The 19,408-nt window shown below is 49.5% G+C and overlaps 1 protein-coding gene across 7 annotated transcripts in view; it reads right to left on the reverse strand.

Annotated features, from left to right (window-relative positions):
- Positions 1–19,408, reverse strand: part of Rap1gap2 (RAP1 GTPase activating protein 2) — a 211,779-nt gene that overhangs the window by 9,170 nt on the left and 183,201 nt on the right. For all 7 annotated transcript variants that reach the window (XM_031350657.1, XM_031350660.1, XM_031350655.1 and 4 more), the window contains 8 exons: positions 18,643–18,714; positions 18,110–18,196; positions 16,216–16,350; positions 7,645–7,782; positions 6,064–6,182; positions 3,701–3,814; positions 3,366–3,483; positions 2,502–2,628 (listed from right to left, as the gene is read on the reverse strand). In XM_031350657.1, coding sequence (XP_031206517.1) covers positions 2,502–2,628; positions 3,366–3,483; positions 3,701–3,814; positions 6,064–6,182; positions 7,645–7,782; positions 16,216–16,350; positions 18,110–18,196; positions 18,643–18,714 — 910 coding nt within the window. The remainder of the gene's footprint in view (positions 1–2,501; positions 2,629–3,365; positions 3,484–3,700; positions 3,815–6,063; positions 6,183–7,644; positions 7,783–16,215; positions 16,351–18,109; positions 18,197–18,642; positions 18,715–19,408) is intronic.

Consider the following 19,408-nt stretch of genomic DNA (forward strand, 5'->3'; position numbering starts at 1 on the left):
CAAAATGACAAAAAAAAAAAAAAGATCCAGTGTCCTCTTCTGGTGTGCAAACATACATCTAGGCAGAACACTGTATACATATTAAATAAACAAATCTTTTTTTAAAAAAGAAACTAATAGAAAGTAATAATAAATGAGCTAAACTTGAAAGCAGGTTGTACCCACCACCACAACATTGTAAAGACCATCAAGGGAGCCACCTGCTCACCAGTGTTAGAAAACTACTACCAAATTCAGCAAAGAGATTGTTTGTATTGCTGACAAACAAATGCTGTCTTTCTAGTGTAAAATGTCAATGTAGGCAATAATATCCATCAACACCCACAAGGCAACCAGATTTGACTGTCATCTGCAGCCTTGTACTGGTTATAGGCACCAGAGTTAAATATCACTGAAATTGTCCAATGAGAATCTTATAGACAGAGGGCCCACAGCAAAATATACTGAATATTTAGTTGTTATTTTCAAACTGTGTTTCAGTTGGTAATGTTGGTAAATACATGTACACACACATGCCAATAGACCCTCTCTAAGTACCCTGATGATGATTCCCTTTGTATCCCCAGAAGCCCAAGTATGACTAGGCAATGACCAGGCACCTGCAATTACAGAAGACTTCTGGGCCAGCCCTCTCCTCTCAGCCTGCCTTTCCCCACACTCACTGGAACAGCTAGAGACAGGTTTCTAGAACTCCATGTCCATGTTACATGGGGCTAGGGGGTCAAAAGCAGGAAACCAGGGTTAAATACAGTCAGGGGGTGGGGAGATGCATCAGCTAGGGGCGTAGTTAGCATTGGGAAAGATTCCACACCTGTTCCACATTTCCTCCTGTCCTGAGTGACCTTAAACCAGTTAGCTGCAGACACACCCCAAACCTCCATTCACTCAGACTTTGTCCAAGAGAGCAGGCTGGTACTCATCCCTTTTGATATCCATTTAGTGCCACAAAGGACACAGTTTAGTGATAGATTCTATCCATCAATATTTAACTAAACATTTTTCTTAAGTCAGTAAATGTGTAGGGCTACTCCATTTTACAAACAGGGAAACTGAGGGTTGGGAGATGAGCCAGACAGTACCCCAGCTGAGGTTAGAGTCCGACCTGAGAGCTGTCTGACCACAGGAGATGGAGCTGTGAACTGCTCATTAACTAGAAAGCCCTCCACAAAGGGCCATTTGCTTTTACCCTGGCCTCTGCTATATCTCGTAACATCCTCCTCCTTTTGACATCATTTGGTCTCTACGGAGTGATAACCAGTAGACCAGCACCCCCACTCCAGCCATTGTGAAACCCAAAAATAACAATAGATATTGCCGAAGTCCCCTGAGGTACCCCTGGCAGAGAACTGGTTGGTCACACTAATGTTTTATTCCAATCCCACAAGACACATTTAGGTTAACGGTTGTATGATTTTTACAGTGTATGCTCATCAAATCTTTCTAGGGAGCCTTGGAAGTCCTGAGAGAATGTGTTTTGTTGACCCAGACAGCTATGTCAAGGACCCAATGCCCTAGACCATGAAAATGGCAAAGCCTCCCCTACCATGGTGAGGCTTTGGCCTCCTCTGGTCAGAGTGTGAAAACTGACAGTGCATGTACGTATGAGTGTTTACAAATGACTGATCAGTGTGTGCAAAACCTAGCAACTGTCCTTCCTCTTCCTGTCTGTTTACAGCCTGAGACTGCTCACCCTTCCCCCACAGTGCCGACCTGGGTGAAAAACTCCTCCAACCTGGTATTTCCTCCTCAGCTCAACTGTAGGGATCTCAGAAACCGGAAAGACCCAGGCCCCATACCCTCCCTAAGCCTGTGCTTCCAACGCTGTAAGTTCTATACCCGAACATGCTCTGCCATGACCATGACTCTCCTAGGTGCCCACTGTGCCTCTGCTGGAGCCTCCTCCCCAGCTCCCACCAATCCTTTTGGCATGCAGCTGCCAAATGGCTCTTGCCAGCCGGCTCTTCCAGAACCTTCAGTGGCTTTTACCAACAATGCCCGAGTCCTCCCCAGGCCTTCTGAAGACCCACTCATGGTCCCCATAATCCCTGTCTTTTCTCATGTCCCCATGACCCTGCTGCATTGAACCTCACACACACCCAGAACACAGTCTCTCATTCTTCCAGTCCCCTCCACTGCCATTTCCTCTCACTGCCAGGTGCTCAGAATCACCACTGTAGCACTGGCCCTTGGTGGTGACAGGGGAGGGCAAGAGGTGAGCAGAGCGTATAGCCTTCTAATCACTCGATCTTAACTTCTCCACCATGGGATTATCGTGAAATCATCCAATCCTCTGAGCCTCAGTTTCCCCATATATATGACGATAAGAAGATGATAGGAAGATGGAGTACCCTGGTAGAGGTGGAGTCCCAATCAGTTTAGAAAAGGAAAAGTTGGAGAAGTTGGCTTGTCAAGCATCCCTGGGGTGCATGCCCTTAGGACAGCAGTCAGGACACAGCTCTGCCCTCCTAACTACATCATGCAGATCCTCACATGCTACTGACCTGTGGGACTCCGGCTCATGATGATGGGTGTGGCGGTGGCCCCCAGGCTGGGGCTCTCGCTGCTCGGGGACGGGCTGTAGGCAAACACCTCCTGCTTGAAGGGCGAGGTTGTGGATGGCTGGCTGCTCTGAGGAGAGAAACTGGGTGAGCATAGCCAGTGTATACACAGCAGCACCACAGCTGTCCTGAGATGGATCTCGAAAGCCACTGCCTCCAACCCTCCGTGGCACTTCCGCCTCAGCTATGACTGCAGCCTTTCCTTGACCTCTTTCCTTTCCAGTTGGTGTCCCCCTGACATAAGCAACCTCCACCGCTGCTCCTAAGCACTCTGCTGAAACAGAGCCCCCCACCCCACTGCTCTTATTTGGTAGCAACGGCTGCATAGGCCACTCCTTCTCCATGGTATTCTTTTAAAGCAGAGTGTAACCCACTAGGCCCCTGTACTGGCTGGTTTTGTGCATCAACTTGACACAAGCTGGAGTTATCACAGAGAAAGGAGCCTCCCTTGACGAAATGCCTCCATGAGATCCAGCTGTAAGGCATTTTTTCAATTGGTGATCGAGGGTGGGAGGGCTCACTGTGGGTAGTGCTACCCCTGGGCTGGAAGTCTTGGGTTCTATAAGAAAGCAAGCTGAGCAACCCAGGGGAAGCAAGCCAGTAAGTAACATCCCTCCGTGGCCTCTGCCTCAGATCCTGCTTCAGTTCCAGTCCTGACTTCCTTTGGTGATGAACAGCAGTGTAGAAGTATAAACTGAATAAATCCTTCCCTCCCCAACTTGCTTCTTGGTCATGATGTTTGCGTGGGAACAAACCCTGACGAAGACAGCCCCAGAGTGCTGTTCTGATTGACTGAGATTCACTTACCCCACTGTCACACTCCTCCATGGCCTCACCCTCCCCTGCCGTGCTGCTGAAGCTGCTGGTGCTGGAGGAGGAGCGGGAGATGTTGGCACGGCCGTTCTCCTTCAACTTGATGAAGGGCCTGCAAAGAATGGGAGGCAAGGCAGATGGAGAATGAGGAGGTCCACCAGAGAACTGAGCTTGCCCACAGCGACTCCCCAGCCTCTGCCCCATGGTCTTTGTGTTCCAGAGACTTCCAAAGGCAAGAACTGCCCCTCCAGCCTGCCTGGAGGCAGAGCACAAGAGCCAACACTCTTAAGTGCCTATAACCAGCCTTTCCCAAAACCCAACTCCCTTACTTCTCTTTGTTGGGACAGATTTCTGGAGAGCTGGGATTTGACGAAGTCTCAGACTTTATCTCCTGAGAAGAGTGTCCACCATCTGGGGTCTTAGGGGTGCTGGAGGCACTGTCACTAGGGAAGGAGAATAAAAAGAAATGAAGCTGGAGGCCAGGTTCCCACCCCTGTCCACCCTTGGCCCCAGTCAGAGCTCAGGCTGCTGGGGCCAGTCCACGGAGGGGAGTGGCCTCTTCCCTCCCTGCCTTAGCCTCTGAGATTACAGAAGACAGTAGAAGCTTCTGCTCACTACAATACAATAAAGGCCAATCTGAATTCATGATGACAGTCCAAGGCCACCAAACAGAGGTCCTGGTTTGATGGCCCAGGACCCATGGATTCCTGAGAGGTTCAGGGCGCGGGGGAGGGGAGTGTAGGGGGGGAGACACATGTTGTAACGACTCTTGAGAACACACTACATGTGACAAGCATCCCTGGGTGCTGGGGAGTGAAGGGATACCCTAAGCCCAAGGATCTAAGAGCCTCCTTCTCCTGCCATCCAGTAAAGATCACAGTTTACCCCACACCACACTCTGGGAGCAGGACAACTCTGTCCTCAATTCACTTGTTTCTTCCTTAGTGTTTGAGCCCCAGGATTACTGATCTCTTTTTCTCTTTAAGCCTTGTTTGTTTACTTATTTATTGTCTAGGTGTGTTTGCCTGCATGTGTATATGTGCATCGCATGATTGCCTCGTGTACTCACGGGGTTGTAGAAAACATTGGATCCCCTGGAACTAGAATTACAAATGGTTGTGAGCCTCTGTGTGGATGCTAGGAACTGAACCATGGTCCTCTGCAAGAGCAGCCAGTGCTCTTAACTGCTGAGTCATCTCTCCAGCCCTTCAGTGCACTTTTTATAATAGCAGCATTAATGAGGCATAATACACATGTCACATTTTTTTAAATGTTCATGGAATTATGCAGCCATCACCACAATCTAATTTTAGAACATTTTAAGGCCTTTAAAAAAAAAAAGACTCTGGCTCATCTGCAATCACTGCCCACCCCCACCCCTAACCTATTTATTTCTGTCTCTATGAACTCTGCCTCGTCTGGACATTCCATAAAAGTGGAACTTGACAGCATACACGGTCTTCACATTTGGATCCCACTAGCTTAACATTTTCAAAGTCTGCCCAGGCTGTGGCCTGCATCAACGCTTGTTATATGTACATTTTGTGGGTATACTTAGTTCATCTTGCTTATCTAGTCATTGGAAGACAGCCCCTTCGATTGTTCCTACTTCAAGCTACCATGAATAATGCTGCAATTAATAAGTATGTGTTGGTGTTGTTGTGGACAACTGCTTTCAGTTCTCATGGTCTCTATACATACACACCTACGGGTGTGATTTCGGGGTCTGGTGGGAACTATATGTTTAGCCCTTGGAGGGATGCCACACTGGTTTCAGAGCGGGTGCACTATCTCCCATCCCCACCAACAATGTCAAATGTGCCAGTATCCCCACATCCTCCATAACACTTACTATTTACCTTTACAATCATAGGCACCCTAGAGGTGGTCCTGGCCTATATAAATTCTCTGTGCATGTGGAGGAGGGGCCGAGGAGGGGGGCATACGCATGTGCATGTGTGTACAGGTGCTTTTAACTGCCTGTGCCCGTAGAGGTCAGAAGTCAACAGGAGGTGTGCCCTCCACAGCTTTCCTCCTCATTTTCTAGGACAGTCACTCGCTGATCCTCGAACTCACTGATTAACCGGCAAGCCCCAGGGACCCTCCTGTCACCACACCTGGCTTTTTATAAGGATACTAGGGATCCAAACCCAAGTTCTCATACTTGACCAGTAACATTACTCACTGAGCTACCTTCCCATCCCTCCATGCACTTTAGCGAGGTTGCTAGTGACCTCCTGACCATCAAACCACAGGGTTGGGTCACTACAATAACTTCCCTCCATGACAAACACAGGAATTTCTTTCCTCCTGGATTTGGAGACCCATACACACACACACACACACACACACACACACACACACACACACACACACACCATGCACTCTCTCCTGTCTCTTCCTTTCCAGCTGTCCTTGCCAGGAGACCGTCTACTTGTCTGAGTATACTGGGGCTCTGCACACTTTCTCAGAGCAGTCATAGAAATCTATTCAGTTTCTTTGCATCAGAAACTCTGATCACTGCCCAGTCAGGGCACCTCTCCTAAACACAAGGAACAGGACGTGTAGGTGCCTGAAGTAAGGCCAGGGTTCAAGGGAAGCCTGACACTATGCCTGGGTACCTGACAGCTATCAAGGAGAAGAGAGCTGACAGGCCCCACAGCTGGGCTGGCGTCCAAGCTCTGACAGTTACCATCGTGTCCGGCTGTCCCCCTGGCCTTCAGAGCCTGAGTGCAGGCGGGGGAAGAGTCCTGACCGCCGCTTGATGGGGCTCCGTGACTGGTTCTTCGCGGTTGCTGCGGCCACTGGAGGCTGCCGATAAAACCGCCACAGTGAGTGCATCTGCCCACCCAGTCCCTCCCACCCCTTCTCTGATCTTCACATGACTCCTTGTCTTATGAGGCCGGGGAAAACAGCAAAGAGTTCAGACCCCAGCACTTGAGCCACTCACGGCCTCTTTCCTGCTCTTAAACCAAGCCTGTGCCAGCAGGTAATGGTCCAGCAGAGCCTAGAGCTCTTGAAGGATCACCATAGTGGGACCAGATGCTGAGCTGGATGGGATGACTTAGATCACAGATTGAAACATCTAGAGGTCCCCTGGATGGTCCAGCTTCAACCTTTCACCTCACTAATTAGAAAGCTGAGAACCAGGAAATAGGGATGTGTCAAGGTCAGCTAGCAATAAGGACCCAGGGTTCCTGAGTCTCCATCAATGCTTGTGAATAAATGGACCCAGGCAGGAGTTGCAGCATCAGACCAAATGAGAGCAGCTGAGCTGAGTCCGCATGCACTGATGGGCAGTCTCCAGTCTCCAGGAAGGAGGGGGACACAATGCTAAAGGTCTGAGCGAGGAGGCATGGAAGCCTGGAGCCTGCTAGGTTTCTAACCCAGCTTTAGGGCCCTTCATGTGCTATGCCACTCTGAAAGAATGGTCAGACTCTCTGGGCCTCAGTTTCCTCATCCTCTGCCACTAACATGACCTTCTAGGAGAAACAAGATGATATATGTGAAAATATTAGGTAAATCAAGCCATTGCTCAAAAGGCCATTTATAATTGAAGTCAACATCTTGATGAATCTATTCTGTTACTTGATTTTTTTTTTCAAATAAAATTCCACTCCCTATAAATCAAAAGCCACTTGCCTTATTAATGGCTGGCTATGTGGTTCCCTCCCCTGCCCTTGTGAGAGTCAAGATGCCCGAGCTCACAGACCCATAAGACTGGCTCTTCCCAAGAACACATTAGTGATGAAGAGGCTAAGTTTTCTATCAGGAGGTTCTATTCAAACCCCAGATCTTCATCTTAGCTGGGTAACTCTTAGTCCGTTACCTAACCTCTCTGAGCCTCCTTTTCCTAAAATATGGAACAGAGAGTGCTCCTGTGTCTATGCAGACAACTGTGACAGGGATCAGGTAGGATCTCGGGTATCAATCACCAGCCCAGTGCCTGGTGCAGAGCAAGCTGGTGCGGCCACTGTTGTCATCAATAATTAGGGTCTCCCTCATGAGTCCCAAGCTCAGTTCTTAAGAAAACTCAGAGAACAATTCATGGTACAAACCAACCCCAGGGGCAACCTGGCATAGAAGTACCACACACAGGACCAACGGCTGTCATCAAGCAGAGGTTGGCTCACGTCCTCAGCAGCTTCAGTGTTCCCCAGCCCATCAACCAGCCTGCCCTGCTAAAGTTGCCTAACCCAAACCTGGAGCGGGGCGCACCCTTCCTCCCTCCTCCTCTTTCCCCGCATGCTGGCCCAGTGTCCAAAACACTCACCGAGAAGGTGGTCTTGGTGACCTCCATGCTGTTGTGGACAATGCCCCCGCTGAGGCTGCCAGGAAGGTTCCCGCCATGCAGCTTCCTCTGGCTACCCACCATGGTCTCCATGGAATGGCTGCGCACGCGGATAGCTCTCTGTAAAGGGTACGGAGTGACGAGGGTCCGAGAGTCAGAACCTGGGCCCGCTGGATGGTACACTCTGCCCTGGGCTCGAGTGTACACACATGGGCACACACTAGCAATGAACGTACACTCGGTTACAGAAGCCTCAGTGATTGGTGTCGACTGAGATCTCTAAATTCTGTCAAGGCAGGGTCTGAGGGCTCAGTGCTGCAAGGTGGGCCAACCTGTTATCCTCCTCGTCTCATGGGAGGGGAGGCAAGTCCTGCAGCTCGGCAAACCTCGGTGACACTGTCCAGTGGGCAACTCTACCTCTCTGAGTTATGGCTTCATTGTCTGTAAAATGAATGTCACCCATTCCACAAAGGATGGGGGGGGTGGCTAAACACAAGTGCTGAACACTAACTCCTTTTTATTTTGATGTGTGTGTGTGTGTGTGTGTGTGTGTGTGTGTGTGTGTACCACTAAGGAATGGACCTAAGATCTCCTTGATGCTGAACGAGAGCTCTACCACAAATCTACATCAATCACACGTCATCAGCTCTGTGTTCACAAATCTAAGCTTCCTCTCCTAAGTGTGAACTGGACTGCTCTCCCACTGTGACCACAGGTGTGACTGGTGCAGCTACAGTCACCCTTGATATAAAACCCTGGAACAAGTCCCTGCTCATCTCTGCTCCAAAGCTGCAACTTGCCATCCCTCGGACTTGGAGAGCTGAAGTTATACTTTCCAGATCAACACTACAGATCCACTTGGCTATTCAAAGAGATATGGGCTCAGACTGGACACACAAAGGAACTGCTGTGGGTGCGAAACCTTGTGTTCACAAAAAGCAAAGTGTGGGGCAGGTTGGGTGGGTACTGGCCAGCTGTTAAGTGTCTGGCCAATGACCACCAGGACAGTCAGGTCTGTCATGGTGCCTGAGAAAATGAGAATAACTGAGCCATAGAACAGTGACTGGACCCCTAGAAGAGCTGGACCTGGAGTGACAATCCCTCCCCAGACTTCCCTAGAGTGCAACACTACTCTGCACAGGACCAAAGAGGAGTGTTTATGATGCTCGGAACTCAGCTCCCACTACGGCAGGACTTCCAGCCAACAAAGTGCTCCAGGATCCTAGCTCCTCTGGGATAACACTCTGGTTTGCTTCCATGGTGTTTGAAGTGTAGGTACATTTCAGAGGTGTTCTCCAGGAACCCCAAGCCCTTCTATCATTGCCCTCTGCTCAACTATCTAGTTTCTCAATAAGATGGCCAGTCAACACAACTTAGTGGTCAAAAGCACAAAAGTGTTAGGCCGCTGCTGCCAGGAGTCATGCCTGGGCTCCCTACTGTACCTCATTAGCTGGGAACCCTGCAGGTTGCTTAGCTTCTCTGAGACTTACGTGCAATGGGATAGGGTGTGTCTACACAAGGAATAGCCATGAGAACCTATAAAGCTCTTAAAAGAGAGGCCAGCGCATCACAAGTGTAACTTCTCTTGATGTTGATACTAAGCACCGTGTGTTTCCTGTGTACCTAGCACCACACCAGGAACTAGAACTGCAGTACTGAGGCCAAAGAGGCAATGCATCCAAGAGTGCCCAAAACATACTTCTAAGAGGAGGCTAATAACGCAAGACCTGGTGTCTGTGACGATGGTCTATTTGTGTCAATTGTTCGGGGGCCTAAAGAGCAAAGGCTCCTGGACACCTATACTATTAGTGGCTCAAGTACAGGCACCAAACTCCAACTAGCAGATCTCTTGCTGGCAGGACCAATATGCATTCCAATGTCTCTTCCTCCTCCTCCTTCTCCTCCTTCTCCTCCTCCTCCTCTTCCTCTTTTTTCTCCTCCTCCTCCTCCTTCTCCTCCTCCTCTCCCTCCTCCTCTTCTTCCTCCTCCCTGGGATACAAAGTACTCAGACTCAGTCTAAAGCACTCATTTAACTTATCCCTTACTAGAGAAGCTGGAGGGATGTCTGCTGATGGCTTTGGGGAGAGCATCTGAAAGCACTGGAGCCATATGGGAGGACAAACCTGTTGACAAAGCTGGAGAGGCCAGGACCACATGGGGAGAAAAGGAAAAGCACACACATGCTTTGACCAAACTGTGCCAGAGTCACCTGGATTTCTTGCTACAGTAATTAGCAGATTTTCCCTCACCATAGTGTGAGCCCGTCAAGAGAGGGTAGTCTCAGAACTTGGCACCAGCCATCAGATATGGACTAAGCTGAAGCCCGTGCCCTTAAGACGGTATATACCCCTAAAGAATGTCTCTGGAGAAGAGCAAAGCCCCTTGCTTCCCTTGAGACATCCAGGAAGAGCTTCCACGTACATCAGCACAAATACTGTTCTTCAGGACCCCAGGGACACCTCTGAGACCTTGGCATGGTGAAAGGCCTCATCCTGCCTGCCATTCCTGACAGGTGACAGAGACTCAGAATGGCTGCTGGTAGATGTCACAGCCCTCAAGACAAGCCATCAATGAGATGTAGGACTCAAATCAACATCATGTAGCCTCTATTGTCTGAATCAAAGATGCCCCATGAGGGATGTCACCTCTCCCCTCTCGGAACCACAGAAGAGTTGCCTAGCAACAGTGTTCCTGGGACACGGCTGCAAGAGCCAGCATATTTGATTCATTCTACCAAGCATCGTAGACTTCCTGGACTCTTTAAAACCTGAGGAATATGTGCTTGAATGGAAAGAAAGGCTCCTTATATGACACAAATGCTTTGTAAATGCCAGCATCTTTATATGCTTCTTCCTCTGGCCTGTCACCACCAGTGTCACCAACACCTCAGACTCTTCATTTGTGTTCTAATCTAGTCCTCAGTCTCTCATGCTTAGAAAGGATCCAAGTATGAATAACAAGCCCTGTGCAACATGCCCAGTCTAAAGAGCTTCGCACACATGATCTGATGAATCCTCACAAGGCTGAGGAATAGAGAGAATAGAAAATCTCTCAAGCGGCAAATAGCTGTCACACACCACTAAGAGATAGAGCTGGGACCCAAATATAGGATCCCAGACCCCAAGATTGAAAACACAGAGCTGGATATGGGAATGTGTGCCTGCAATCCATACAATTTGGAAGAGTTGAGAAGTCAAGGTTAGCCTGGGCTGTATAGTGAGACCCTATCTCCAAAAGAAAAGTGAGGAGGAAGGGAAGAGGTAAGGGAGGGTAGAGGGAGAGGAGGGGATGACAGGATAGGGGGAGGAAAGGGGAGAGGAGGGGAGATGCAGGAAGAGGGAGGGAGAGGTGGGAGAAGGAGAGGGAGGTGGAGATGGGATAGACATGAAAGCCAAGATATGGAGCAATTCACTGGCTGATGAATTAAGGATAATGGAAAAGCAAGAGGTTTGGGGATCTGACGCACATAAAAATGTCAAAGACTGATGTCAGGGAGGACAGTACCTTCAGATGCCCATGTACCACTGTCAGAGTCAACAGAAAGAATCTGAGGAGCCAATGAACTGACAGAATTCTAGGGCTGGGCAGGTTGTCAGTCACCTGATCTCCTGCTCTTGGCACCAGGAAGGGTGGAGCCCTGGTTCCCTCCACGGTCCCTGGCAGGAGGAGCTGTCACAGGATGAAATGAGACAGTGTGTGTCCAACCCCTGGGATGACATCTGCCCACTCAGGTCAGGTCTCCTGCCCAGTCTTAGTGTGAAAGACAAGTGATGGTCATCGCTAAGACCCAAAACAATGCTTGATTTGAATAAAACTGTCCAGTGATGTCTAAATAATTTCACATTACAGTCCAATGGGCAACTGATACAGGAAGAGGGAGAATGGAAGTGCTGGCCCTGTCAATCTAGGCAACAGAATCAGAAAAATGGGAGGAGGGCAGGTAAAGAACAAACAGGGGGAGGGGAAGGGGTAGTGATGACATGAGGAAGGCAGTGGGAAGGGTGGTCATGGAAGCCTTTGTGTTAGCTTCAGGAGGTTTGGGGACTTGCACTTGGCAGAGCTTACCTGACCCCTGCTCAAAGCCTCCATTCCAGCTCATTCCAGCAGTGGGTGCCCTGACCCTCAGAAAGTCCTATGTGCAGAGTGGGAATCTCACCTGCATTTCTAACTTTTGGTTTTGTGCTGGCCTTTTCTATCATTTCCCATGACTGTCCCTTGCCATCCTCCTGGTCAATCACCTCTGATTCCACTGATGTCCCTCAGTCCTTGTGGCCCCCCAGCCCTCAGCCCACCCCACTGCTGTCTTCCATCCAGCTCTGTTGTGAGGTAAAGGTCGAAGAATGTATGTACTGCTTTCGCATCACCCAGGGGTGTCACCTCACTGCCCATCCACCAGCACCACGGTCTCCTTACAAGAGGGTGTTATGAGTTCTTTTAACAAACTCGTCAGAGACAAAAATCAAGGAGATGAGCACAGGGTTTGGTTGGGGCAGGGAGTGGAAACGCCCATCCAAACTCCGGGAAGTAACAGAGGCAGGGCCTCTGACACAAAGATACCACTAACCTTCTGCCTGCTAAGACGGCTTCAGTCAGGGTCTTCTGTTCCTCCAGAAGGAACATGCTGGTAGCTCATTTAAAGACTGTGTCTCCAACCCATGAGCTGAGCAGAGCTGGGCCAAGGCCTAAGCACCCCATTCCTCTCTCTCTCTCTTTCCTTCTCTCTCTCCTTCCCTCCTTCCCCCCCCCCTCTCTCCCCCTTTCCCCCCTCTCCTCCTTCATTGCACTGTAACGCTTACAATCCATCCCTGGTACCACGACTTCCCCTTCCACAAGCAAAAGGAGTGGCAGAGACATCAAAGGCTAGAGACTGTGTCTGCCCCATCATGACCCCTCCATCCACCATTACTGGTGTCCTGCTGGCCTGTAGCTACCGGACCCCCAAAGAGACTTTGCCAGAGATGTCAGCTGACCTCTCCTGCCACTAGGGGTCAGGTGAAACCAATACACCAGTTCCTCAAAGAGTGAGAGAAAAGCCTGCTGCCTCCAGGCTCCCTGTGGTTCCACTTCTATCCCACTGTCTTTTATTCCTATCTCTACATTATGAGGACAGTAGAGATTTAAGCCAGTCCAGTGTTTCTCATACCATGGTTCCATATGTGCTATACCCACACCACATGGACAAATCAACTGTCTTTTTTTTTTCTTTTTTTCTTCATTACAGATGGTCTAGAGATAGGGACCTTCCAAAAGGAAGTGATACACAGCTCCTTCATTAGAAAACAACAACAACAACGAACCTGCAAGGTTCTCAAGAGCATGGCCACAGCCACCCCACAGCCATCCCACAGCCACCCCACAGCCACCCCACAGTTACCCCACAGCCACCCCCTTGAACCCCCATGAGCCACAAAAACATCTTTCATCCAACCCAACACCGCAAAAGTGTCTTTTCCATTAGAAATGTGTAGATTTTCTGATTATCATCTATAGGAAAATGAAAACTTCCAAATGTCAGTGGGCCTGGCAGGTCCTGAGACTCCTCCAAGCAGCTTGGTTTACAAGCAGGTCTAGGTGTCCTCAACGCAACCGGTGTATATCTCTCGTGAAGCCAGAACTAAAGTGAGGTGTGAATGAGCCACCCCCATGGGGCACACACAGCCTATGGCCACAGAGGCCACAGCAGGTCTGCATCTGGGATGGGGCCCTCTAGGGAAGACCAGTCTAAAAGGGACAGGGAGTGGGGTGGCGCTCATCTCTGAGCATCCTCAGCTAGTGCCTGCCTATGAGAGAACTTTCAAGCCAGGTGTTTTCTTTCTAGAACCACTGCAGATAATCCTTTATTCTGGAGACATCCTACAGAGGTCTAGGATTAATCAAAAAAAAAAAAAATGTCAGTAATCCTAACACCACAGTCCTGCCCAAGGCACTAGAGACAGACTCTTGAACTGGGCCAGAGCCAGGCCTGCCCCTTGCCCAGGCCTCTCCACATGGGAGATTTGAATCAACACTGAAGGGGTTGACAAGAGAAGCCAAAGTCTCCTGGGGGAAGAGACACTCAGGGGCCATGGCCATCAGTCAGTGCTCCAGAGACTCACTCTGTGTGCCTGACCCCGATGGCCTCTTCTATCCCCACAACTTCACAACTTCAAAGGCAAGTATGAAATCTGAATGGAAAAATGGGGTCTGTCTTCAACCACAGAGTTAAAAACAAGTCCCTGTCATACTGGCTCATAGGCCAGTCATAAAAAAGTCTTGCAGCATGCCCTCTCTTGAAATCCCCTCTAGGAATACCTCAGACACCCTGAAGTGAAACACAAACCAACTGCTACTCCTCCTAACAGACCCAAGAGACTGAGCAAACTGGCCTTGAGCACCATCCTTTAGATCTGCCACCAATCTTAAGCTCCTGAGCTACCTCATCCATCCGACCCTTGGGCTGAATGTCCAGAGCCTATGTACAATGTTATATAAATATTTGAAACCTTAAAAAAAAAATAGCTCCTACGTATAAAAGAAAACATGTAAGACTCAAAGCAACAAATGTTTATAAAATGTCTACAAAGTACAGCACCGTGCTAGCTTGTCAACCGCAGCTCAGCTCTGATCATGCTGTATAAACTAATTTACTGTAGGAGGTGGAACACTTTGATAGGTGTGACATGAGGTGGGGCAGAGCCCCCAGAGCCTCAGAAGGCCACTGAGCGGCTGCTCTTCTACCCTCCCTACACCCAAGCCTGTTTCCTATTGCCTAGCCTCATGTTGAACCCTCCTCTTGGCGAGGCAATCTGTCCACTGTGGCTCCCTCTTCCTTCTCCGTTCCTTTTCCCTTCTGTCTTTACTTTTCTCAAAATCCAACAAAAATAAAGAAGAATCTTACAATGTAGCCCAAGCTGTCCTTGAACTTACCATGCTCCTGCCTTGGCTTCCCAAATGTTGGCCATACAGGCATGCTCCTCCACACCCAGCACCACACTCCTCTCTTGTATCTAGATTCCCCCAACTTTGGCTTCTCCCCTTTCACGGCCTCTTCTATCAAGACGACACCAGAAGCCTTGGAATCTCCTACCAGCCTGGACAAGCAGCTCAGCCCCTCCCACCCTCTGGGAGAATCTCAGCAGCTGGTTCCAGCTAGGGCCAGCAGAGCTATGCCTGTTCTCAGCTGTCCAGCTGGGCAGTGAACAACTGACCCAGACCTGCCCAGGCCTGGTCAGTATGGGTGGAATCTTCATGGTCAGAAACTGGGAGGGAGTATCACATAGCTGTGAAGAATTTGGGAGACCTGAACTCAACTCTGTCTCCAGGGTGACCTAAGACAAATTATTTAGTGTCTGCCTTTGTTTCCTCACATGTAAAACTATACTTACAATTACTAAAATTGAGTGTGAACTATTATGCCAAAATTATTATATCCACAATTCCAGCCTTCCACACAGAGTTCTAATGGCGGTTGGAAAGTCTAAGACTATACGTAACCTATACAGCACAGTTAATGTGTGCCCTATTGCAACAGCTAAAGGTATTTACTATGTCATAGGCGATCTGCAATCTCTGGGCATTATTCCAATGAACTTTCACAACACGGTGACAGAGGTCCAATTTATTATCTCTGGATCCTTAACAAGAAAACTGTAGCTTAGGGACTTTTAAAGATCTTCCCTAGTACCTTGCAGCTGGGACTTTTAAAAACACATGTAACCCCAATCCTAATATCTCAAAACGTCATGTTTATGAATTTCTCTGTAATGAGAAACCTGGCAGAAACTTAAGCTTAGAGTCAGTAAATCCAGGTGTGAAGCTCTGCAGTGCAGGGTCCTGAGACCCCATGGCCTCTTGTAGCCTGCCCTCCAGCACTCATCCACACCCCTGTGTGTTGAAGGGGATATTGAGAAATAACTATCCAGTCAAATGTACATGACTGGAGTCAGGATCAAATCGGATGCCAATATAAGTGTTGTGTGGAACAACAAGCTCACAGACAGGACATGATAACAAAGCCACCTCTGCCCCTCACTGGTTCTGTGGTCACTCAGGCTCCATCTGAGTCCTTCTAGGGATGAGGAGCTCATTCTGGGTAAAACTCTTAATTTTTCAGAGCTGGAGAGATTTGCCTGTAACTCTACCTACCCATCCACCCCCAACCGGGCTCAGCTCTTGCTAGCAAGAAAGAAACATGCAGCACCCCACCCAGGTACTGAACACCTCTAAGGCTTGTGACCTCAGCCCCACCATTCCTCCCTGAGCTCCCCAGCCACAGAGGGAGACAATGGAAGCAGTGAGGGTCTTAGTTCATATGGCCTCCTCTCCTCTGCTCACTCACTTACCTGCTTACAAGATTCTTGGGCTGAAGAGGGTCCAGGCCAAAGGAGAAAGCATGGAGATAGTCCATGCTCTGGAATATGCTGGCTGCTCCAATCTCATACCCAGGCCTTTGAAAAGTCCCACCCCATCCTGTTATCTCTGACTGGTCCTTGGGCTCTCGGGCTGGATCCCCAACAACTTAGCCATTTTCTTTGCCCTCTTCCACAGCAACCCAAACTCAGCCTGAATCCATACCTTAAAAGACTCCAGGAATCCTCCATGGCCCCCGTTCTCAAACTTGTCCTCCTCTGGGCCCATGCCTAGCATGACCTGAGTGTGTGTGTGGAGTTCATCATGAAGGTTGTCCAGGAGAGCAGCCCGGGTCCGGTCCTAGAAAGGAGTGGTATAAGACAGGTGTACAGACCCCACCAGCAGAGATGCATACTTTCTTCTCTGCTCCAGACATCTGGTCTAAGTGTTGCTATTCTGTCACCAGCCCCTGGCCACAGTGCGGACTTAGGAGAATGAGCTTAGTGCTCACTAGTGCCGCAGTTAGCACAACTGTTCCAGGCCTGCCCCCTTCTCACTCTCACTGCCATACCAGCTCTTCCAAGGCTGACCCTGGGGACCCCCACCCCAGATCTCAGACCAAGATCTATATATACAACCCCTCTGCCCATTGCTCTGTAACAGCCAGGTAGCAGCCAGGGACATGCATGCAGCCTCTAGGGGGCTCCAGACACAAAAGACTGGACAGGCCCTTTCAGCAGGCCACAGTCGTAACAAAGCTCCTCTCTCAATTGTCCTCCCGTCACCACCAAGCTTGAGCTGAAAGCCTGAGACACCCCACAATTCCACTTTCCCTGCCCTTATTTCTAGGAGCCCTGACCTTATAGGAATGTCCAACCTTCTGACATTGTGACACAATGCTGTTATCTATAAGAACTGCATAGTCAAGTTACCAGGGGGAAAATTCATAATGTTTCACACCTACTGGCCTATGATTTTTGCTTGGACCACACTCATGGCTACACTGGGACACATGTGGCTTGCAGGCCTCTGGTTGGAAACACCTGCAGTTTAGTCCAGTACCTCCTGTGAAGGGTTCACATTTGTTGGGCCTCTTAGACTCCTTAATCATTTCTAACTGGCGAGTTCCTATTCTATCTCCCCTTCAACCTCTCCTCTTCCTCCTCTTCCTCTCCCTCCTCCCCTTCACCTCTTCCTCTTCCTCCTCCTCTTCCTCCTCCTCTTCTTCCTCCTCCTCTTCCTCCTCCTCCTTTTCTTCCTCCTCTTCTTCCTCCTCCTCCCCTTCCTCCTCTTCTTCTTCTTCCTCCTCCCCTTCCTCCTCCTCTTCTTCTTCCTCCTCCTCTTCCTCCTCCTCTTCTTCCTCCTCCTCTTCCTCCTCCTCCTTTTCTTCCTCCTCTTCTTCCTCCTCCTCCCCTTCCTCCTCTTCTTCTTCTTCCTCCTCCTCCTCTCCTTCCTCCTCCTCCTCTTTCTCTAATGCTTGCTGGCTAATGATGCCTCTAACATGTGAATCAAACACCATTTAAAAACTTCATAGCACCTACCACGTGCAAGCCACAGTTCTGCTCCATTCAATATAGCTACCATCTGCAGCTGAGCCCCGTCTTCCAGCCACAGGAGATTGCCATCAGGCCACACCCCTACCCTACAATGTCTGATTCTGTTTGGCCTTTGACTGTTCCCTGAGTCTTGAATGACCTTCCAGACTCTCCTCATGCAAAAGCTTCATCAGGCATCAAGATTTAGCAGCTCAGGAAGCCTTCCTTGAACACACCCTCCATCATCCCTAACAGAAGCAGTCACTACCCACAGGCTCCATCATGGCTCATAGTATAATCCAGTACACTGTATTATAAATCATTGCTTCTCTTCTGTAAAGGCCCCTCTTCCAGCCTGGGTACTACATAATGCAAAAGTGATGTCTCATTTATCCTTGGTAACAGAGCAAGACCTGGGCATACTACATGTTCAGTAAAGAAAACCTGGTGATTGGCTGGTGAGACCTAGAGTCTAGAGGAGTTGCTACTAAGGAAAAAAAAAAAAGTTCCCAAAGCAACAGAGAGCTGAGGGCTTGGGACGGAGTAAACAAGCCCAGAGGAGACTTTCAGTGTGGCCCTCTCACCTCCAGCTTGGCGAACTTGTCCGACTTGCAGCAAGCGTTCTCTGCGTTTGTGAGCTTGGTGAGCAGAAACTCCCGGAATTCTGTGCCCTGAAACAGGTGAGAGGCTCAGAACTCTCCCAGCCTCTGCTGGAGATAAAACACCTCCAACCACAGTGACAAAAAGGCAGGAGAGCCCCTGTATTAGCCCCCCTCGTATCTGGTTATTTCCAGGCAAGGCCAGACCCGCCTGCTAATGTACCAGCTTGGAAGCCAGCCTCCGCAGTTGGGAAACCCACCCTCCATATGGCACCTTGGTCACTGGAGGCAATGCTTGAAGCTAGCTCCTGAGTCTAGAGCACGGTATAAAAGTCCTACTAACAGGAAGGCAACCCTGGCATCAAACTCCCAACAAGGGCCACACTGACCTCCAAGGATGAGGTAGGGAGATATCCAGAAAGGAGGTACCCTCAAAGCTATAGCAGGATCTTCCCACAATGCTCCCAGTCTTCACTCAAGCCCGTTCCAACGATTAACACTCTGGTGCAGGTTCTTACCTTCTGGAAAACAGGCGGGCTTGGCAGAGGGGGGCCAAAGGCAGGCACGTCTTCCCTCGCAGTGACAGATACCTGAATGAAACAGTTCCATGTGAACTGAGACAGATGAGGAGTCCCACACGTTGCAGAAGACCAGCTTACCCCCTTCCCTCCTTCCCAGAACACAGAATGTCTATGTGAGCATGACCTACAAGCCCCATGTGATGCTCTTCTAGTGGGTTGGATGGCATGGAATCCTGCATCCTTCCCTCTGCCTTCCTAGGGCCCAGAAGCAAGTTGGCAAGATGATGCCCTAGACTGGGGAACCACTGGGACCCTAAGTACAAACAGTGCAGGTGGTGGCTGGAGGTTTGTCTTCTTACCCCATTACAGCGTTCATCCCAGAGAAGGCAACTGAGAACTACTGCTCATTTTACTGATGAGGAAACAGATGGCTAAGACATAGAGCAAGCACCCCCAAAGCCAGAAAAAGGGGCACAGAGAATCCAGACTGCTCCAACCCAGCTCTGAGGTCTCATTATCCTGGCCATATATCAAACTCACTTAGGGTGTTTAAAAGGTAACTACTGGACCACAGAAGTGGCTCCACAGATTAAAAACAAAAAGAAAATAAAAAAAGGCTGACACACAAGCTTGATCGTCCCCAGAAGAGAAACAACTCCCAAATTGTCTCTGCCCTCCATACCTGTGTCCCCACTCCCAACATAAAACATGTGCACATGTGCACATGCGCGCGCACACACACACATACACACACACACACACA

This window comes from Mastomys coucha, unplaced genomic scaffold, assembly GCF_008632895.1.
Source record: "Mastomys coucha isolate ucsf_1 unplaced genomic scaffold, UCSF_Mcou_1 pScaffold5, whole genome shotgun sequence".
Classification (NCBI taxonomy): Eukaryota; Metazoa; Chordata; class Mammalia; order Rodentia; family Muridae; genus Mastomys; species Mastomys coucha.